This window comes from Coenobita brevimanus, chromosome 59, assembly GCF_032717465.1.
Source record: "Coenobita brevimanus isolate Jiangsu-jjx chromosome 59, ASM3271746v2, whole genome shotgun sequence".
NCBI classification, from domain to species: domain Eukaryota; kingdom Metazoa; phylum Arthropoda; class Malacostraca; order Decapoda; family Coenobitidae; genus Coenobita; species Coenobita brevimanus.
The window spans coordinates 25044303-25067365 of record NC_137012.1 but is presented as its reverse complement, the minus strand read 5'-3'; the positions used below and the strand labels follow the sequence as shown (position 1 = coordinate 25067365).

General features: G+C 39.0%; 1 protein-coding gene across 1 annotated transcript in view; it reads left to right on the top strand.

Moving 5' to 3' along the window:
• Window positions 1–11008, top strand: part of Ddc (aromatic-L-amino-acid decarboxylase) — a 30748-nt gene extending 19740 nt beyond the window's left edge. The window contains exons 7-13 of the mRNA XM_080274825.1: window positions 1203–1314; window positions 6698–6815; window positions 8271–8361; window positions 8648–8749; window positions 10178–10276; window positions 10723–10823; window positions 10912–11008. Of these exons, the coding sequence (XP_080130951.1) occupies window positions 1203–1314; window positions 6698–6815; window positions 8271–8361; window positions 8648–8749; window positions 10178–10276; window positions 10723–10823; window positions 10912–11008 (720 nt within the window). The remainder of the gene's footprint in view (window positions 1–1202; window positions 1315–6697; window positions 6816–8270; window positions 8362–8647; window positions 8750–10177; window positions 10277–10722; window positions 10824–10911) is intronic.
• The last annotated feature ends 12055 nt before the right edge of the window (window positions 11009–23063 follow it).

The window sequence follows — 23063 nt, the reverse complement described above, 5'->3', positions numbered from 1 at the left end:
AGCTAATTCCATGTCCCCCGAGAAAAGATGGAGAGACCGTAGGGGAAGGGCAAATTAAGCCTGCAGCCCATCGGCCTTTTGTTTCAGATGAACCTGGGACTGTAACAACAACAACAACAACAACTACCACTACTACTACTACTATTACTACTACTACTACCACTACTACTAGTTCTACTGCTACTACTACTATTACTACTGCTGCTGCTACAACTACTTCTACTACTACTACTACTACTACTATTGCTAGAAACAGAACAACAACAACAACAACTTACTACTACTATTACTACTGCATCGTAAGAGGAAAAAAAACAAGTGATAGCGTAATTACTGATAACGCCTTTTAACGGTGACTCTTATCATCCCTTGTATCACTTCTCTTCACCCCTTAAATTACTGATAACGCCTTTTAACGGTGACTCTTATCATCTCTTGCATCACTTCTCTTCACCCCTTAATGACACTGGATGCTGCGTAAGGGTGATATGAAAAAATGAAGATACCAGAAGGGCTTTTGATAATGAAGAGTATACCAGAGGGGCTTCTATAAAATGAGGAATATATAATGCACTAATTTTTCCTCTGGATTCTCTTTTCTATTCACTTATTATATTCTTTAAATTTGGATGAGGCACTCTCTCTCTCTCGCTCTCTGTCTGTCTGTCTGTCTGTCTCTCTCTCTCTCTCTCTCTCTCTCTCTCTCTCTCTCACTGTTACCAAATCCACCCACTACCTATTGATCCACCAGTGTTGCCACACCCCACCATCCACTCACTGTTACATTCTCACAATTTTCTCGAAATTCATGGCATTCCACATGATTTGGTTTTGAGATTCCATATGTTAAGATTTATTACGGAGTTGGTAGCACTGTTGGGAGATTGTTAAGGTCTCTCTCTCTCTCTCTCTCTCTCTCTCTCTCTCTCTCCCTCTCTCTCCGCACTCTACCACCCACAGTTCACTAAAAAAAAGTCGTTTCAGGAGCACAAAAGTGGTCCAAACATATATTAACGTGAGCGAAACTCAGGATATATGTACTCCATTGATTGCCTGTACATCTAATTTATATCACTAATACTCCATGCATGTCTATCCCCCATCTACCTCACCTGCCTAACTAAAACCCCACCTACCACACCTGCCACCGTACCTATCACCACATCATCACATCTACCACCACCACCACTACCAAATTGCAGGTGGTGGGCACTACGGGAGCCACGCCGGCCTGTTCCTTCGACAACCTGCGGGAGATTGGAGAGGTGGCCAAAGAATTTTCTATGTGGTTTCACGTCGATGCTGCCTATGCTGGTAAGGATTTTATTTACTGAAGGTTTAGTGTTTTATTTGTGTGTAGAGGGGCTGGTTATTGATATATTCAGTATTTATTGCTCCCGCGCTCGCGATGAGAGATTGGGTGTTGTTTTGATCGGTGTGTGTGTGTGTGTGTGTGTGTGTGTGTGTGTGTGTTCTTACCTAATTGTTCTTACCTAATTGTATCTTTACAGGAATGAGTCAAGCTCGTATTGTCCCGTGTCTTAGACCATATTTATCGTACATATCCTTAAATTTGTGAATTGTTTTGGCACACACTATTTCATTCGGTAGTGCATTCCATTGATCAATTGCTCTGTTTGGGAAACTGAATTTCCTTACGTCTTTATCACCTCTCTTCTTATGCAGTTTTTTGCAGTGTCCTCTTGCTGATGCTTCTCCATATGTTAAGTAATCATTTATGTCTATTTTCTCCTTTCCTGATATGCACTTATATAGCATTATCATGTCACCTCTTTTCCTTCTCTCCTGTAGTGTTGGTAGATTCAGTTTATTTAGTCTTTCTTCATAGCTTAGGTCCCTTAAGCTTGGTATCCATCTTGTAGCAGCCCTTTGAACTTTTTCAATCTTGTCTATATGCTTTTTGAGATGAGGACTCCAGACTACTGATGCATATTCCAGGGTTGGTCTAATGAATGATGTTATTATCCTTTTTAGCATGTCTTCATTTATGTATGTGAATGCTATTCTCATATTTGCAAGCAGTGTATACATGTTCCGTACCTTCTCGCTGATGTGGTCAGCCGGAGATAGTCTGTTATTGATAATCACACCTAGGGTCTTTCTCTCTTTCTGATGTGTATAGGGTTTTATTTCCTAACTTATAATCCCAATCAGGTCTTTTTCCACTTTTACCAAACTTGATTACATGACACTTGTCCACATTGAATTCCATTTGCCATGTACTACTCCATTCATGAAGTTTATTTAATTCTTCTTGTAGCTCCCTACAAGAGTCTGTGTTAGTAATTCTCCTTTGTATTTTTGCATCATCTGCAAACATATTCAGATAGCTCTCATTTCCAGTGTTACTGTTTATATCATTTATGTACACTAAAAACATGATTGGTGCCAGCACCGAACCCTGTGGTACTCCACTAGTCACTTTTCTTCCATGATGAGTAGTTTCCTCTTAGTACTGTCCTCATTTCTCTTTTTATGAGAAAGTCTTGCATCCAACAAAACAGTTTGCCTCGAATTCCTCCTTGATGGTACAGTTTCCATAAAAGTCTTTGGTGTGGTACTGTGTCAAAAGCTTTCTTGAAATCTAAATAGATACTGTCCACCCATCCTTCCCTTTCCTGTATTGTGTTTGTTACTCTGTCATAGTAGCTCAACAGATTAGTAACACATGATTTTCCTTTTCTGAAACCAAACTGTCTTTCTGTTATCATACTGTGTTTTTCTAGATGATTTACCCAAGCTTTTCTTATAAGTTTTTCTAATACCTTGCTTACAACACTAGTCAGTGATACTGGTCGGTAGTTGAGAGGATTTTGTCTATTTCCTTTCTTGAATAAGGGGACTATATTTGCTTTTTTTTCCAAATATCAGGTAGTTTCCCTTGACTCAAAGATTTCTTGAAAATTAAAAATAATGGTTTACTTAACTCATTTGCACATTCTCGTAACACCCAACATGAAATTTCATCAGGACCACTTGCTTTTCCTCTGTCTAATCCACTTAACTCCTCTTGTATTACTTTTTCTGCTATTTGTATATCTGGTAGTACGTGTGGACATGCGTGTTCCACATAGTCTCTCTCAAAATTTTTTTCTTCTGTAAAAACTAATTGGAAATTCTTATTTAGTGCTTCACAAATATCTTTCTCTTGTGTATAAGTGATTCCCTCGTCCGTGATGGATTGTATTATATCTTTGACTTTGGTTTTGCTTCTGATATAGCTGTAAAACAGCTTTGGTTGATCACTACTTTTATTTATTATATCCTCCTCAAACTGTTTTTGGGCTTCCTCCTTATTCTTGTATAGTCGTTTCTTGCCTGATTGTAATTATTATATGCCCTTTCACTATTGTGTCTTCTGTATCTATTCCACAACAAATCTCTTCTTTCTTTAGATTTTTTACATTCTGTATTGAACCATTTCTGTATTTTCTTATCTGCTTCTTTGTGCTGTGGGATGTAATTCTGGACTCCTATTTCATAAAATTCACAAAATTTTTTATATACAGCATTTAAATCTTGTCCTCTAAGCTCATTTTCCCAATCAACTTCTAAGAAATACTTCTTTAGGTCTTGATAATTACCTTTTTATAGTTTAGTCTCTTTTTGTAACTGTCAGTGCTGTTTACTATGTCATATGCTATCCTGAAGTTATAATTTAGTACCGCATGATCGCTTTTGCCGAGTGGAGGGTGATATATTAAACTGTCAATGTCATTTTCTTGCCTAGTAAATATTAGATCTAGCACTGAAGGTACATCAAGTCCTCTTTTTCTAGTGGTTTCCCTCACATGTTGCGTTAAGAAAAACTCTTGTACGAGATCCAGGAGCTTTTGGTCCCAGCAGCTTTCTTGGCTATTTATATCTAGAGTATTCCAATTTATATTTGTATTGAAATCCCCAGTTAGTATAATTCTTTCCGATTTCTCTTCCATTTTATGTAGCAAGGATCTTATACTATGAATTGTACTCTCTGCTAGGTCCTCATATTCGTCTCTTTCCCATGTGTTTGATTTGGGTGGCATATACAAATTGGCTACAATTACTTTACCTTCAGATGTGTCGATCTCTACTGCAATCAGTTCTACTTGTGATGGTATATCTAGGTTTATTTCCTTGACTTTTAGATTTTTCTTAGTTAATATTATAATTCCTCCTTTTTTTAAATTTCTGTCTCTTCTCCATATATTGTATTCCTCTAAGTTTAGTATGTCATTGGATATCCTTGGTGTTAATTTTGTCTCAGTTAGGCATATTATTTGTGGTTCATTTTCTCTGACATAATCATTCATCTCTAGTAATTTAGATACCATTCCATCCACATTTGAGTACATCAACTTTATCATTTTGTTTATATACTTGTCATGACATGGTTCTACTAACTTCCTCCTTTTTCTTCCATCCTGTTTGTGTACCACTTTCGTACCTGCAATCCTATTACTTTGTAAAAAAATTTCTTCTTGTCCTCTTCTGATCTTCCCTCATTTTTTGTTTTTGCTTCCTCCCTTTTCTCTTTCAGTAATTCCAGTTCCTCGTATGTTAGACATCTTTTTATCCATACATTTTTGAACTCCTCTTTTTCCATAAGATTCTTTGCATTTTTTAGTATCTCTTCCACAGTGTTTACACTCTGGAAAGTCACCTTTAGAGGTCTTGTCTTGCTTTTCTCGTATTTCCCTAACCTTTTGTGTTCCTCTATGTCTTTACTACAGATTTCCTCTGATACTTCTTTCAGTAAGTTCATTACATTTGCCATCTCCTTTTTGTCTCTAGTGATTTTGTTTTTAATTTCTTCCTCTTCTATACCAGTGATTACTATTGATTTATTTATTTCTACTGAATCTCTGACTAACTTTGGATTGTTTTGGATTATTCTTTTCACTTCCTTTTTAATGCTTTTTTCCTCCACCCTTGTTTCCAAGTCTTTCTTTACTTTCACCATTTCAGCATACGTGATTTCTACATCATTTTTGTAGCTTTGCACAGCTTCATTCACCTGTGTTATCTTCTCCTCAATATCACTGCTCTGGTCCATAAGACTGCTTGCTTGTCTAATTGTCTCTGTCATTTTTTAACTCTTCCATAACACTCTCGTGATTAAATACTGTACTTCCCATTTCACTCACTTTCTTCCTAAGGGTATTCAATTCCACTGTTAGTTCACTGATGGTTGTGTCTTTCTTATTGGCCTCCTTTCCCAGTTTATCTATCTCTTCCTTTTGCAAGTGCATTTGCTTCTTTATTTCATCAATTTCATTTTTGAAAGCCATTTCTAGATTGTGTACACGTTCAACCAGTCTATTGTGAGTCTCCACTTCAACTAGTTCTTGGTAGAAATCGTCATTTTGCTTTTTACTTTTATCCCTTTTCTTTTCCAAATTTGTTTTACTGAAGTATGGATCCATTTTGTAATACTAAATGAAGAGTATGTACTTACAGTGTGCACGCTTTCCCGGTCTTTCTGTAGTATAAACAAACCCAGCTGACTCAACGCATCGTGGTTCTTTGTTGTTTCAACCAGTCTTATTTAAACTTATTATTTCTTTTCCTTTTAATAATGAAAAATCATTTAGTCTAACCTGGTACAGAGCTTGACTCATTCAAAGATACTTATTTAGGTAATGCCTCTGGCCGTGTTGAGCTTGTATGGAGCGCCGGTACAGACGTCCACATCCGACGATGCCGTGTGTGTGTGTGTGTGTGTGTCAACAAAGTAACTACAAGATTTTAATCGATTTTAACCGGACTTCGTGGAGGGTTGAGGGACAACCTATGAGTAAATCTAATATTTTTGCAGCACTAGGTCAGAGGTCTAGGTCACAAGGCTAAGTCAAAGTTTCAACCAGCAAAGCCAGCTTAAACAGATTTTATCCAGTTTAGACCAAACTTAGAGGAAAGGCTGAGAGTAAGGCAAGGAGGGAGGGAATCAATTTTGAGAACAGATCAGTCAATAGTCCAGATCACAGGACAGTGTCCAAATTGGACCCGTGTGTCAGTGAGTGAACAAAATAACTAAAACAGTTTTGATATGATTTGACTCAAATTTGGTGGATGTTGAGGGTCATCCAAGGGGCTCACCTATCGATTTTGAGAAAAATAAGTCAAAGGTCAAAGTCGTATAGCTAGGTAAGCTAAAAGTTTTAATCCGGTATAACTGATCTTTGAGGAAGGGATCAAGCTAGATGAAGGATATAAACTCTAGGTTTTGAGAACAAAGGTTAAAGTCACAGGGAAAAGCCAAGGGCCAAGGTCGCTCGGTAAAGGGATTTGGTGTGAACCAAATATGGTACACGGGATAAGGGTTAGGCAAGTAACTTATTTTTTAAGAAAAATTCGTTGAAGGTCAGGGTCACAGGCCAAAGTCAACATTCGGGACTCAGACCGGTTGGTATGCGCGGGTGTTGTATTGTCCCAGTGCCCCCACCCCCTTGTGTGTGTGTGTGTGTGTGTGTGTGTGTGTGTGTGTGTGTGTGTGTGCCGGTATCTCGCTTATTTAGTATCCATTTTTTCTTAAATCTGTGTTTTTCACTCTCATAGATTTTTTTAAAGTCGCTACCACAAGAACAGCTGCCAGCCACCACCGATGCAAATACCACAGCTACATCCACAGCCACATCATCCACGGCTTCCACCACCCGGCACTACAAACATTTACCACATCTCTCACCCACCACAGGATCAGCGCTGGTGTGTGAGGAGTTCCGGTACCTGGTGGATGGGTTAGAGCTGGCTACTAGCTTCAACTTCAACCCTCACAAATGGCTATTAGTCACCTTTGACTGTTCTGCCATGTGGTAAGTGATTTCTCACTCCCTCCCCCCCTCTCTCTCTCTCTCTCTCTCTCTCTCACACACACACACACACACACACACACATATATATATATATATATATATATATATATATATATATATATATATATACCGGTATATATATCCACAAGGAGACACGAAATATCCTGAGAGCTTTCGTGTATACACATCTCTCCTGAAGATGTGAAAACACTAGAGCTCGGGATGTTTCGTGTGTATTTTTTCCTTTTGGATATCAACATATCCATGAATCCCGTGTTATTAAGTGGTTTATTTGCATATATATATATGCACACACACATATATGTGTGTGTGTGTGTGTGTGTGTGTGTGTGTGTATGTAAAGAGAGTTCTGATAATGACTAACAACTCACTTTTACTGAACACGAGACACATACTTCAGTATCCCCGTCAAAGTTTTCTCCTGCATCCACATACTTCTTCCAGTGTTCTTGTCACTGGATTTTTTTCGAGATACTCTTCAGCACATTGATCTTCAGACTGGGTGACTTCAGTCGTGTTTTGTTTTGAAAACAGACAGACGTCGCATAATGTTGTTAGGTCAGTAATAGGATGTGAGGCTAACGGAATTATCTCTTCGACCCAAAACTGCTAGGTAACAAGCGGTGCATGGCTGAGTGCGTTGTTATGGAGAAGGAGTCACACTCCACTCCATTTCCCATGTCGTTACATCTCACTCCTCACACAAATGTTTAAAAATTTTTAGGTAAAAGCAACATAAACAGTTGTATATCTGGAGAAAAATTCTGTTCACATAATTCCGTTTATGTCGAAAAAACTCGAACAGAATGACTCGTTTGCGATCTTGACTGACGAAGTATTGGAGGTCCCAGTGACATCGGTGTTTTCAACTGGAAGTTTTGTCCTCTGGTCTTTGTATCATATCTATAAACCCAAGCATCTCCTGTAATGAACATGGATATCAACACTGGATCCGATGCACAATTAAATCATGCCCGAGGAAGAAATGACACGATACTCCTTTTGGTCATCTGTGAGGATGAGTGGAACAAGCCTGGCTGCAAAAAAATTAGCACTGGGCGGGTCACATAGCCCTAACCCTTGCTATGGTACACTGAAGCGTGTTAACGTGTTGTTCGATGATATCTATGGCAGGAAGAGGAGTATTTTCAATGCGACAAGCAACGGTGCGAATCACTGGATACTCATTAAATATTTGTGAGACCATTATCAAAACATTCTCTTTAAAGTAGTATATGAACTTTCAATGACATCTAAATATAATGTAATCACTATTTTTTTTTTCAGTCACTGTATCTATCTGTCTGTGTAGCTATCTATTCATCGAACCTGGTGTCTATATCCACCCATCTATCTACTTATTTATCTCTATCCATCAAACTCTATCTATGTCTATTTATCTCTCTACTTATCTATCTATTTGTCTGTCTGCAGGATAAAAGATGCCAACGAGGTGGTCGACGCCTTCAACGTGGACCCTCTCTACTTAAAACACGACCAACAAGGGCAGATGCCGGACTACAGAGTGGGTACAGACTTGGGTGGATGATTGACTGGACGGATGAAGGGTTGGTTGAGTGATTGATGGGATAACAAGGTGGGTTAAATGGGAGAATATCTGGGTGGTAGGAGGGATGATGGAATGGTTGGATGGCTAGACGGATGCATTACTGGATGGTCGATTTTCATTTCTTTTTTTAACACATCGAGGTTATGAAGGTTATGATAAGGTATTGATAATAAATTTATGAAGAATTCAGTCACTGGCTGGACAGTGATGTCCATAATAATAACTGGCATCTCTGCTACAGCACTGGCAGATCCCGCTGGGCCGCAGGTTCCGCTCCCTCAAGCTGTGGTTCGTGATGCGTATGTACGGCAGGGAGGGTCTGCAGGCACATATCAGGCACCAGGTGAGAGGCAGGGTAGGCAGGCCGCAGGCATGAAGGGATACAAGGATGCTGGCAGACAGGCAAACAGGCTGGAAAATAGGCAGCTTGGAAGGCAGCCAGACAGGCAAGCAAAAAAGCAGACAGGCAGGCAGACAGATAGGCAGGCAGACCTGCAAGCAAAAAAGCAGACAGGCAGGAAGATAAGTAGGCAGGCGGACAGGCAAGCAAAAAAAAGCAGACAGGCAGGTAGACAAATAGGCAGGCCGACAGGGACAAGAAGGCGGGTAGGCAAGCTGGCTGGCTGGCTGGCTGGCAGGTAGGCAGGCAGACAGGCAATTAGGCAAGCAGGTAAGCAAATGGGGAAGGACTGTATGTACACATCAGACAACCAGATGAGAGGCAGACAGGCAGGCAGGGTCTGTAACTTGGAGGCAGATACCAGGCACTAATTGGAAGGCAGGGTAAGGCAGGTAGAGCCTGGTAACAGAGGACTTGTAGTCTTGTTAAAATTAACAAGTTATGTTTACATTATGAAAGCAATAACAATGGGCCCCAGTGCACAAACTGACTAGTCTGCCTAGAAATGACTAAATGAAAACTATAACACATGATACGCAATTCTGAGTACCATAAGGGGATACAAGTCGGACGTCACAATAAACACCATGGTCGGTATGGGACATATTTTGTGTATCAAATGGTTTTGCTTAACCTCTCTATTAACGTTCGCACTCTCTATCATGGCTCCTACTGCTATATTATGCCTCCTACTGGTATATTAAGATCCCACTTATCAGTTTAGTACCATTCCTTAATTACATCACCAGTTCACTTCAAACTTGATGCAACTGGTGGCTCAGTCGGTAGAGAGGTGGCCTGCAGTCCTACCGGACCCAGGTTCAAATCCCCGCTGGGGCAGGGAACGGTATAAGGATTTGAATTTAATAAAAACAGACTTTACTGATCTACCAGGAGACCCGCTGACATGTCGTAAAAACACCCCCGCTAATACCAATACATCAGTCCTGTATGAGACAGCACTAGCATGTATTCAATATGGACGGTGGGTGTTACCGCCGAAATGGTGACATGTAGAGGTGTATGGTACGTAGGAGGACTACTGGGCCTTAGGAGCAGGCTGTGAAGCCTATGCCCAGAGTCGGACACATTAAAAAAAAAAAACTGTTCCTTGGGCAAGATCCCCAGACACTTTCTCTTTTAATTCTATTTTACTCATTTTTTTTTTTTTTTTTTTTTTTTTTTTAAGGTTTCATCGTGTCAGAGGTCACACCACGTAAACACAGATTTTGGGATCCTATATTCTTCACTCTTCACTGATCATCATGGCAATTTGCAAAGACGTACTTCAGTGGACTGTAGCTGCATGGAGAAGATCCTAATTTTCTTTGGGAATGTTGGCAGTTTTTAATAAGACTCCCTTCCCCCCAGGTTGCGTTGGCTCATCAGTTCGAGGACTACGTGAAGCAGGACTCTCGCTTTGAGTTGATCTTGCCTGTTACCCTGGGACTGGTGTGCTTCAGGCTGAAGGTAACCTACCTACCTATCTACGTGCATACATACATACATGCATACCCATCTACCCTCTCTCTCTCTTTCTCTCTCGTGTGGTCTTGCTCCCTCCAACCACTCGCATCGCTATGTGCTACATCTTCCATCCATCCACCTCCTTTCGTGTCCGTGGGCCACAGGGGCCCTTGGGTGCTGGCGTGGTGGGGGGGTGAGGACCACTCGGGGTGCAAAGTTTATGTTAATAACCATAATATCTGTCTACTTTTAGATTTGTATTACCGGTAAATTCTATTATCTGGATTCCTTGTTATAAAAGTTTACTTGCGACTTCTTTTTTGCAATGTTTTTTCTTAAATTCTCCACGAAATATTGTGATGACAGAGAGAGAGGGGGGGGGGAAGGGAAGGGGCGGTGAGTGTAGTTTGTTTTCGGAATGAGCTTAGCAGGTACTTATTTTCTTGCAGAATGAAAACAGCGAGGTGAATGAAGCCCTTCTGAAGAACATCAACGCTGGAGGGGTTATTCATCTCGTTCCCGCCAAGATCAAGGACGTGTACTTCCTCAGGTGAGAGAGAGAGAGAGAGAGAGAGAGAGAGAGAGAGAGAGAGAGAGAGAGAGAGAGAGCGTAAATATATATCCACACTCTCCCTCAGATTCGCCGTGTGTTCCCGCATGACGCAACCCGAGGACGTGGAGAAGGCCTGGCGGGAGGTGCTGAGGCAAACCCAACTCACCCTCGAGAAGAAATGAGTCCAAAATGAATTCAAAATATGTTTGGCGTGAGGATAATGCTGTTGGTGTGAGGATAATGCTGTTGGTGTGAGGATAATTGTGCTGGTGTGAGGATACCTAACTGTTTGTGTGAGGATAATGGTGTTGGTGTGAGGATAAATCTTTGTGTGAGAATAATTCTGTTGGTTTGAGGATGGTTGTTGGTGTGAGGATAATTCTGTTTGTGTGAGGGTAATTGCTTGTGTGAGGATAATTCTCTTCGTATAAGGATAATTGTGCTGGGTGAGGATAATTTCTGTTGGTGTTAGGATAAGAGTTTGTGTGAGAATAATTCTGTTGGTTTGAGTACAGATGTTTGGTGTAAGGATAATTTTGCTAGTGTGAGGATAATTCTGTGTAAGGATAACACTGTTGGTGAGGATAATTGTGGGAATAATTCTGTTGGTGGATAATTGTGAGGATAATTCTGTTGGTGTGAGGATACTTGTTTGTGAGGACAATTGTTGGTGTGAAGATAATTGAGGATAATTCTGCTGGTGTCAGGATAATTCTGATGGCGTGAGGATAATTCTGTTGGTATGAGGATAATTCTGCTGGGTGAGGATAACTTTGTTGGTGTGATGATAATTCTGTTTGTAAGGATAATTGTGTGAGGATGATTGTTTGTGAGGATAATTGTTTGTGTGAGGATAATTCTGTTGGTGCAAGTATAATTGTGAAGAAAATTCTCCTGGTGAGGATAATTCTGTTGGTGTGAGGATAATTCTGTTGATGTGAGGATAAGCCTGCTGATATGAGGATAATTCTGTTGGCATGAGGATAATGCTGTTTGTGTGAAGTGAATTGTTTGTGTGAGGGTAATTCAGTTTGTGTGAGGATAATTCTGTCGGTGTGATGATTCTGTTAGTGTGAGGATAATTTTGAGTAAGGATAATTCTACATACGTCAGGAAAAATCTGTTCGTGTGAGGATAAAGTAAAACCTCATGAAAACGGTATATGTCCGCGTGAGGATGAACTGAGAGGCATACTCATATCTAAAACCTGTTGAAAGTGAAATCTGTTGGTCTGAGAATTTCCTTGTCGGGAGAATCATGGACCTATTTTTAAAAAAAATTACGAGTTTTAAATCTACTGACGTGAGGATAACATTACGTGCATGAATGTAAAAGCTGTTAGTGTTAGATCTGTTGGTGTGAAAATGAAAATTATTGGCTTGAATCTGTTGGCATGATCCTAAATCTACTGGCATAATCCTTTATCTGTTGGCATAATCCTTTATTTTTTGGCATAATCCTTTCTCTGTTGCCATAATCCTAAATCTGTTGCCATTATCTTGTATCTGTTGGCATTATCCTGTATCTGTTGGCATAATCCTAATTCTGTTGGCATAATACTAGTACTAAGTGTGTTATATGAGTGTAAATGCTGCTGGTGAGAGTCCCAATGTTAGTGTCAATCCGGATACAGTGGTGTGAGTGCAAATGTTAGTGTGAATCCAAATTCTGTTGGTGTAAGATCAAAATATGTTCGTATGAGTCCAAAATCCGTTGGTGTGAATACGAAATATGCTGGTGTGAATCCCAAGAATGTCGAGGTGAGTTCAAATATCTTTTATATCAATCTATCTACCGATCTATCTGTCTATATAATAGATTTTTATCAAACTTTTGAGTTATATTACTGAAAACTTTAGTTACCAAAGACATCTGATTTAATTTTAGGATTTATGTGATAATTTTGGGCAGTTTGAAAATGGCTAATTTATTTTAGGTTTATTATCATACCATTGAATTATAATATTGAACTGTTTAGTTACGAACAACAGTTAATTTAATTTTGAAGTTTATGTGATAGTTTAGGGCAGTGTTTTCTACTGAGCCTCCTTAGCAGAGATGCACAAAATAACTGACGATAATTTCCCTCTTGTAACTCGGTTATTGATTTGCAGGAAGAACAAAAGACGTAAGAGAGTTCTGCATTCTCCTTTCCTTGTTCTTCCTGGAAAAAAAAAAAAAAAAAGCTTACGAGAAGGAACTAAACGTAAGTTTGTGAATCCGACCTCTTGACTGCTTAGCCGACCAAACCTTACAGAGTGCTTCCAATATGGCGTCAGCTGGCGGTCTGAGGAATGAGGCTGGGTTAGGTGTTTATTTTTAATTCTCGCAAAAAAGCGCCCTTAATTAAGGATTTTTGTTTACTCTCTCTCTCTTATTTTTCTAGTTTTGTTCAGTGTTATTATCATTATTATCATTATTATTATTATTATTAGTAGTAGTAGTATCACTTATTATTATGATTATTATTATCATCACAATTATGACGATGATGATGATGATGATGAAAATTATTATTATTATTATTATTATTATTATTAGTAGTAGTAGTAGTAGTAGTATAACAATAATAATAATAATAATAATAATAATAATAATAATAATTATTATTATTATTATTATCATCATTATGATTATGATTATAATAATAATAATAATTATTATTATTATCATTATTATTATTATTATTATTATTATTATTACTATTATTATTATTATTATTATTATTATTATTATTATTATCATCATCATTATTATTATTGTCACGTTATTATTATTATTATTATTATTATTATTATTATTGTTGTATTTTTTTACTACTAGCCTTTTCTGCTACTACTACTACAGTACTGTGACTACTACTATACTACTACTACTACTGCTGCTACTACAACTACTACTGTTTCCTTCACCATTATACGCTTCCCATGATACAAATAAGCTGTGATATGCATACTTGGATGCGCTTCCCAGTCATTGGGTAAAAACCTATTACAAACAAAAGCAAACAGACTTCTATTTTATAATGCTTCCAAAACTGAGGAAAAGAACAAGCAAACCATGTACTGCCTGGCGCTTCCCTGGAGCAGTATATATTTTCAACAAGTGAAAATAAATAATAATAATAAAGGAGAAAAGAAAACAGGGTGATATTCTTAACCTTATATGTCTGTCTGCTTCCATATATATCTATATCTATCTATCTGTCTATCTATCTATCTATCTATATCTATATCTATCTATCTATCTATCTATCTATATACATTAGTTCCTTATGCCTTGTTAACTATACCGGTAGCATAAATTTCATACGACATTCAGTTATTCACAGTTATAACCTGTTAAGTACGATTATTTCATGCGCTTCACACACACACACACACACACACACACACACACACACACGACCATTAGCCATTCTTATTCATGAAATACCTTTAAAGAAAGTACAAACAGTCAACACTAATGGCCATTTAGTCTTGTTCTTAGTTTTGTAATGAATAGTCCAGCTGAAAGGAATGCCCTACAGACTTGACTGATGTGGGTGGCACTAAAGTGAGGGCTTAAATAACTGCTCCTAATTATTATGTTGTCTCAAACACACCCAGTTCCTTTCCTAGATGCGTACACTTTCTGTCATCATGCTTCTTTCTATTTTTTTTTTTTTTTTTTTTTTTTAATGTATCCGACTCTGGCAATAGGCTTCACAGCCTGCTACCAAGGCTCAGTAGTCCTCCTACACACCATAAATCTCTACATGTCACCACTTCAGCGCTAACACCCACCGTCCATATTGAATACACGCTAGGGGTGTCTCGTACAGGACTGATGTCTTGGTATTAGAGGGGGTATTTAAAGACATGTCGGTGGGACTTCTGGTAGATCAGTAAAGTCTGCTTTTTACGACATTCAAATACTTAAACTGTTCCCTGCCCCAGCCGGGATTCGAACCTGGGTCCATTAGAAATACAGACCACCTCTCTACCGATTCAACCACCGCCTTCCCCAAAAGATGCTAATCCGTGGTTGCTGAGGCACCAGGCACCCAAACCCACTAGGCCAGAAGGTACCTCATCCCAATGGACCTGATCTATTGCTGCTTGTAGCTTATTTGCGAGTGTTATTGTATGACTGAAACGTTATCACTATCAGGCTGTGTCTGACAACCGGTTAAATCATCCTCAGATGCTACATTAAACATTCTTGCTAACATTTTTTTTTGCTGGCTCTTGCAGGGCTGACTTTGATGCCAATGCTGGGAGTCTTCTTTCATAATTGTTGTAAAGCTTTCCACAGTGTATGTACTTCATAAGGCCTACCAAAACTTTACTTCTCTTTACATTTATTCTATTGTAGAGGGAATTCCTCATTTTCACTGAGGATAGAGAAATCTCCTCACTCAGTTCATTAAAAATGATGGAAAACACACTTTTTGCACTAAAAATGTTGTCCCTCTGCTTCCTAACTACTCTGCCCCTACGTTTACTGGCTGTAATGCGTCTACTATATCAAATAATACTTCAAAATTGTCATAATCTGCTCAATACCACAATCAAGCATAACTTTGGCAATGGAGATTTTTTATCTTTGGAAACTGCTGCAACACATCTAGCAAACTGTTCTACCTGGGTTTTGAGTCAGGTTTCACCATTAATTCTTTCCGATGCAAACTTACAACATACTTCCGCAACTTTTCATTTTTTATATGAAATTTTCTAAACATTCTTGCAATTCCCTTAACTTTATTGATGGCCACAGACAGATTAACGTATTCTTGCCATAAGGTCTCAATTAACTCTCATACGCCAACCCCGAACCAACTAAAAAAAAAAAAAATAATGCGTATTAGGGGCCAAGTTCAGTAATAAACATAAAGTCCTTCCCTCTCAGATTTCAATTTGCAGGAAACACAAGAGACACTGAAAAACTTTGTGGTCTGTTTTACTTTTCCCTCCTACTTGGTCAAATTGAGAGTAAATTGTAAGTTAATCAACGTTCCGAATTCCTAGTGACCGTAATCTTTGTAAAGCCTCTTCCTCAGCGATTTATTGTATGCATTTTACACCTCCATATTTTCTCGTATATCTTTTCAATATCGTCATGGTTTGCATCAACAGCATACAAGAGGGCACTTAAGCGTCATGTGAAAACTAAATCACTTCAGAACAGGTGCTACGGAATCTCCAAAGCCACTCAGAACTTTGATCCACAGGTTCGGATTTATGATCAGTTCCCCCTCGTAACTACAGTATGATCTGTTTATTCATTTACAATTTTCATCTACAGTATTTATTACAGGAAGGACAACGAAAATGTAGAATCTTCTCGTGATTTTCTTTCGTAAAAATAAATCTTATATACGGTAGTTATGAAAAAAAATATTTCAATCAATCAATCAATCATTTCCTGTAGCACCCCACGGGATACATATGGCCTCGATGAACTCTCTCCACCAATATTTGTCTCTTGCCATCTCCTTCAGGCCCCACCAACACTCCTCTCCCGCTTCTCTTTTCATTGTTCTCAACCAGGTTTCCCTCGGCCTACCTCTTCCTCTTCTTTCTCTAGCAGACCACTCTGGCACATCCTGTATTAAATGGCCTTCTTTTCTATATATGTGCCCCAGCCATTTCCAGCGAGAAGTCTCATACTCATCAACTGGTTCCACTCTCGTAATATCCCTTACTCTTTCATTTGTAACCCTGTCTTGCCACTTTACCCATAAATCCTTCTCAGTATTTGATTCTCAAATCCTAATACTTTCTGATCTGTTGCAATTGTACTGTACCATGACTCATGCCCATAAATTAAAACTGGTCTAACCATGGACTTGCAAATTTTTACTTTAGTATACACCGAAAGCATATTATTATACCAAACAGATTTCAACATTCCAACAGCTAGCCAAGCCTGTCTAATCCTCACCTCAATTTCATTGTTTAATGATCCATTCGATGATACAATCGTTCCCAGATATTTAAAATTTTCAACATTCTTCACCACATTATTTCCAATTACACAATCGATTTGGTCCTCCACGTTCATATTAATAATTTCAATCTTTCCACAATTTATTACCAATCCAACTTTGTTTCGTTCCTCCACCAGACAATCACGCACCCTCTGCATCTCGTAAATACTTCCACAAATCAGTACAATATCATCAGCATAGTCCAAATCCATCAGCCTCTTATTTTCTTCCCAGTTAATTCCTGCACCTGCTCTCCTTACAACCTTTCTCATAATCCAAAATCAAAACAAACAGCAAAGGCGAAAGAACTCCTCCTTGAATCACTCTTGACCTAACTTCAAATGGATCACTCAAAGAACCACCCACCATTACCTTACAAAAAGGGTCAATTTTTACACGTTACCCTCATCCGATTTTCGACTTTTCGTTAACATTTTCTAGTAGAACTGATCATTCTAAGAATCTTTTCTTCTATGACATTTCTCTCGCAAATTGATAATAAACGAGTTACACGCGATTTACTTCCACCAATCACAATCACAGACGAGCGCGCGCTCTGTCCGCTCACCCGCTCACATTTGAAAGTTTGTCCCGGAAGACCAAACTTTACACGTGCTCCTCATTTTTACACGTTGCCCTCATCCGATTTTTTCATCCAACCTTAGTGTTTCCTGTTGTTTTTCGTGTGATTCGATCGATTTTAACCTTCATTTCTATCGCAAGTCGCTAGTTTTTGTTGAACGCCACTAGCGACTTCCGGTGGAAAGAACCGGTCCAAATCAACAAAAATCACACCAAAAACAACCGAAAACACTCAGGTTGGATGTTTGTTATCACTTGAAATGTAATTTTTTGCGGTTCTTCCCCCTCCCCCAGGAATACTGGGGGACCTGTGGGAAACCGGGGTGTTGGGTGGGGGAAAAACGCAAAAGCGAGTGATTTCCTGCTGGAACTGTTATCAAAATCAAATGAAAAACTAAAATCCTTCGGAAGAAAATAATTTTAAGCTTCTTAGGGAATTCGTGTTTCCTAACTGGGGGGCTTCGCCCCCCAGACCCCCCAACCCTGGCCGTGCTTCCTAACTGGGGGGCTTCGCCCCCCAGACCCCCCATGACATTAACCAAACCTCATCTAACCTAACCTAACCGAGTGTAAATAAGAAATAATGCATTTACCTAGCAGTTTACAGAAAATCACTAACAAAAACAATTGAAAATGTTAAAGAAAAGCCGAAAATCGCGTGAGGAGTACGTGTAAAGTTTGGTCTTCCAGGACAAACTTTCAAATGTGAGCGGGTGAGCGGACAGAGCGCGCGCTCGTCTGTGATTGTGATTGGTGGAAGTAACTCGTTTATTATCAATATGCGAGAGAAATGTCATAGAGGAAAAGATTCTTAGAATGACCAGTTCTACTAGAAAATGTTAACGAAAACTCGAAAATCGGATGAGGGTAACGTGTAAAGTTTGACCACAAAAAGTACCTTTATGTAGGCTTCTAACAATATTTACAAACTTTTCTCATAATTTCCAACATAGCTCCACGTGAAACGCTATCAAACGCCTTTTCAAAATCAACAAAACACATACTAAGTGGCATTTTCATCTCATTAGCTTGTTGCATTAGATGCCTTACAATAAAAATTTGATCATTACAACCTCGACCCTTTCTAAATCCTGCATGTTCTTCTCTTAAAATTTTTTATCATTTATTGGTTCTATTCTGTTCAACAAGATTTTGGAAAAGACTTTTGCAACTACGGGTGTCAAAGTTATCCCCCCTCCAATTTCCAAATAAACTTAAATCTCCCTTTTTGGTATTTTTATAATCACTCCATTTTTCCACTCTTCTGGAATTCCACCATTATCCCAAGCCACATTAAAAAGTTTCAAAAGCGCATTCATCAACTCATCATTTTCCACCTTAAGCATTTCAGGAAATATTCCATCCTCTCCTGGAGCCTTAAAATTCTTTAACTCCTTTATAGATTTTGGTGCCTCTTCCAAGGTTATATCCCCTGTTTCTATCTGCAAATTTCTCTCAGCTGGCAAAATGTCCTCTTCAGGTGGGATTGGTCTGTTTAGAATAGATTCAAAATGCTCCTTCCACCTTCCTTTTATATCCAAATCTTCAGTCACCAAGTTACCATTTCTCGTACAGGTACGGTACTGTATTTCCTTCCTTCTCTTTTCAGTCCCAGTTAACTCCTTTATGGCCTGATACGCTGCTCTTGTGCTCTGACCGTCATTTTAACTTAATTTCTGTCTTTTGCCTTTTCATCATACAGCCTCCTCTTATCACGTCTAATCAGTCTTTTTACTTCAGAATATATACTCCAGTACTTTGCTCTTAAGTACTTCAACTACCTGGCCATCAGCATGCTGTTCTTCACTTCTTAACTTTGCCTCTTTCCTTTTCTGAATTGCATTCCATGTTTCATCTGACATCCACTTTTTCCTTCTCGCTTTTCCCTTTTTCTTAATAGTAACCTTAGCACTCTCATGCAAAATCTCTTTTACCTCTCTCCACATTTGATTAATATCATTGTCTTCAGATTCCATCAGAGTCTGCAGGACCAGAAAATTTATTTATTTATTTATTTATTTTTTCCAGAGAAGATAAGGAATGAAGCAGGCAGAAATTCCCATGCATCTTTTTCTTATTACAAAGGAATATTTAATATGCAGGTACGACTGGGAATTGATCGTAACGACTTATGAATCTAGGCCCTGTAATTTCAAAGTCTAAATATACCAAGTCAGTCCATTTTTGGCAAAAATTTGGTCAGAGTCGCTCATGATGCCACTATGCCTTCAAATGCTTGGTTCGTTACGGGGGCTGGAGTCAGTTTTCACCAAGACAGTGCAGGTTGTAGGCTATACTTATAACCTGACACTTCCCTGACCGACACAATATCAGGCATTTCGCATGATTCGACATGGGGGTTGGTTGACTTACACTGGATAAATGAGAGATTACTGTATATACATATTCACCTCTCAGAATCTCTAATCAGGACTATTCATCAGTCGACTTATAAAGTGAAAATCTGTAACAGTCATACATATGTACCAGGGATTGGACCAAGTACATATTTGTATTTGTACTTGCAAATACAGTTAATTCAATATTTGTATTTGTAATTGTATTTGAAAATGTCAAAAGTTGCATAGGCTATTTGTATTTGTACTTGTATCTGATCCTAAGATTTGCCATATTTGCTTCAAATACGCCCAAGTACAATGATCACATATTTATTTGTATTTGTATCCATAGCTACTCGCAAATACAGTAAAAATCAATATCTATTTGTATTTGCCTCTTGACAAATTAGTGTACTGTAATTGTATCTGTATTTGTATTTGGTCTCATGTATTTGACACCAGAAGTTGCTTCTGTCCACCCTTCTTTGCTGAGTTTGACCCAGTTGGGTATGTCCAGTCATTTGACTGCATGTAAAGTATCAGCATGATTCATACAAAGAGAATATGAAATCACAACACAGGCCACTAAAAAGTTACAAAAACCTGTTCATCCCAAAAGACCATGCTCGTACAGTATTCAGGAATTTCAGTTATATTCACCAGGAGACACCATAGACATAAATAAAACTAAATGCCGCATGATAGTACTTTCGATGCGTCTGCGCGGCCGTCATCTTGGAACGGTCAAGGCATACGATAAGTTCCTGACGATGGGCAAAGTTGACCACTATTTACCTATGCCGCAACACTGTGCTGCTTTTGAGTGTAGAATGCGTCGGAATATATCTATGGTGGCACCGATAGCGCGAGCGGCTCTACTGTCTGGTTATGCAAGCTTTCCCCAGCTACTTCCCTATCCTCCGAAAGGGAGGATGGTGGGTTGCAGGAGAAGGTAAACTTAAGCCTGCAGTCCACCGAGTTCACGTTTCAGATGAACCAGGAACCACAATTAACCAACACCTCAGCAACAACAGCCACCCCAAAACCATCACCACCACCACCAGAACAACCACCACCACCACCACCACCACAACAACAACAACAACAACCACAGCAACAACCAACACCACCACAACAGCAACCATCACCACCACCATAACCATCACCACCATCACCACAACAACAACCACACCAATAGCCACCACAACAACCACCAACACCACCACAACAGCAACAACAACCACAACAACAGCAACAACAACTACAACAACCATCACAACCATCACCACAACAACCACCACAACAACCACAACATTCATTTTCATGGTCTGAATTCACTCTAAATTGAAAGAAAAGCATTCGGGAGCCGAATGCTCACCACCCGCTACAATATGCTGTTGGCCAAGTCCAAGATTTTGGCCATATCTTGATACCCTGAAGGTTTCGTGTTGATAGCTCAAGCCGTCCATGAGATATAATGGTGCTAAAGACGGACAATAAAAACTAGTTGACCTTTGACAGCCATTTTGGTGACCTTGACCTTGACCCCAAGTGCCCATTTTCGAACATGGCCAAGATTTTGGCCATATCTTGATACCCAGTTGGTTTCATGTTGATATCTCAAGCCGCTTATGAGATATAATAGGGCTAAAGGTGGGCGATAAAACTACCTGATCTTTGGCAGCCATTTTGATGACCTTGACGTTGACCCTGAATGCCCATTTTCGAACTCGGCCAAGATTTTGGCTATATCTTGATACCCTGGGAAGGTTTCATGTTGATAACTCAAGCCGTTAATGAGATATAATGGGAACACACACACACACACACACACACACACACACACACACACACACACACAATTTTAAGGATATGTACGATAAATATGGTTTAAGACACGGGACAATACGAGTTTGACTCATTCCTGTAAAGATACAACTAGGTAAGAATGTGCATCTGGTCGCTCCGATACGAAGTAATACTGGCCATTGCTGGACACTGCTGGCCACACCTAATATTATCTTTACATGAGTCAAGCTCTGTACTAGGCTAATTTAAGTGATGTTTCTAATATGGTAGAGACAACATAAGCAAAAAAGTGTTGTCCAAATAACAGAATACATTCCAAGTCAGTGCGATCAACGAAATCAGCTGATACAACTTTAACAACATGGTGTCGTCTATCACCAAGTAGCAGGGAGATGCAAATTTGTATGTTAAAGTTATCTTTCTATGTAAGAATTATCTTTCAGCAATTTAACCCCTAAACGCCAATCATATTTTTAGCCAGGCATGCTCTCACTATGGGCATCCCTGGCAAAGTAGCTCTTTTTCAAACTTTAATATCTGGAAAAGTATAATAGTTAGAGAAATAAATTAAAAACCATATTACACTTACCAACTCTTCCTGCAAATGAAACCATCCCCAGGTCTCTTTGTCCCGTCAATGAGTAAGGACGAGTAGAAGATGAGTGGTTTTCGGTGTCTTGACGGGGAGTCTCCGAGCATGCATTACTGGCAGCTCCCTTGGCAAGCCTGGCTAGCGATGGCAGCACTGACCAAAGTGGTAATTGTAATACTGCACGGCCTTCCTTCTTAAACACACAAACTTTTCCATTCTTCATTCCACTTTTCCTTAAAAACCGTCATAAGGATGAGTCAGCACCCTGTCCATGTGGCTCGCCATTGGTTTTCCAGCCGTAACACAGTGGCACTATGCCCCGTGGGTGTGTGGGAAATGCTTTTCTTTATTATTTTCAGGCATCAGTTATAATGCTTACCCTAAAATGTATGTTCAACAGCACTTATAATGTACTTCATATCACAATTACGGTTTATTGCACTTGAAAATATAGTTGTTCAGCATACGGATACAGGTAAGGTTGAATGTGAGGTATGCACTCGTACGTAAAAATTGGCCTTTTTTCTCTAACTCTTCGCAGGCATCGTGAAAATATTACTTATGCTCTCAACAACTTATACTATTTGTACTTCATCTCACAAATACGCTTCATATCACATCTTCGCATATGTTTCAATAGTAAGTATAGAAAAAAAATCTTGTTCTACTCAACAAAGTATTGCACCTGAATGCATATCATTGCTCAACACACTGCACGCAACACGGATCAGTATGAGGTATACACTTGTACATAAATTTTGGCTCTTTTCTACTATTCCCAGAAATCGTGAAAACATATACTTATGTTCTACACAACTTATAATTGTACTTTAGCTCACAAACACGCTTCATGGCATCTTTACAAATATTTCAAGTGAAAAGAAACTATAGTTCTACCTAAGTCATTTTTCTTACGTTTACTCTTGGTTTTCTTTCATATATCA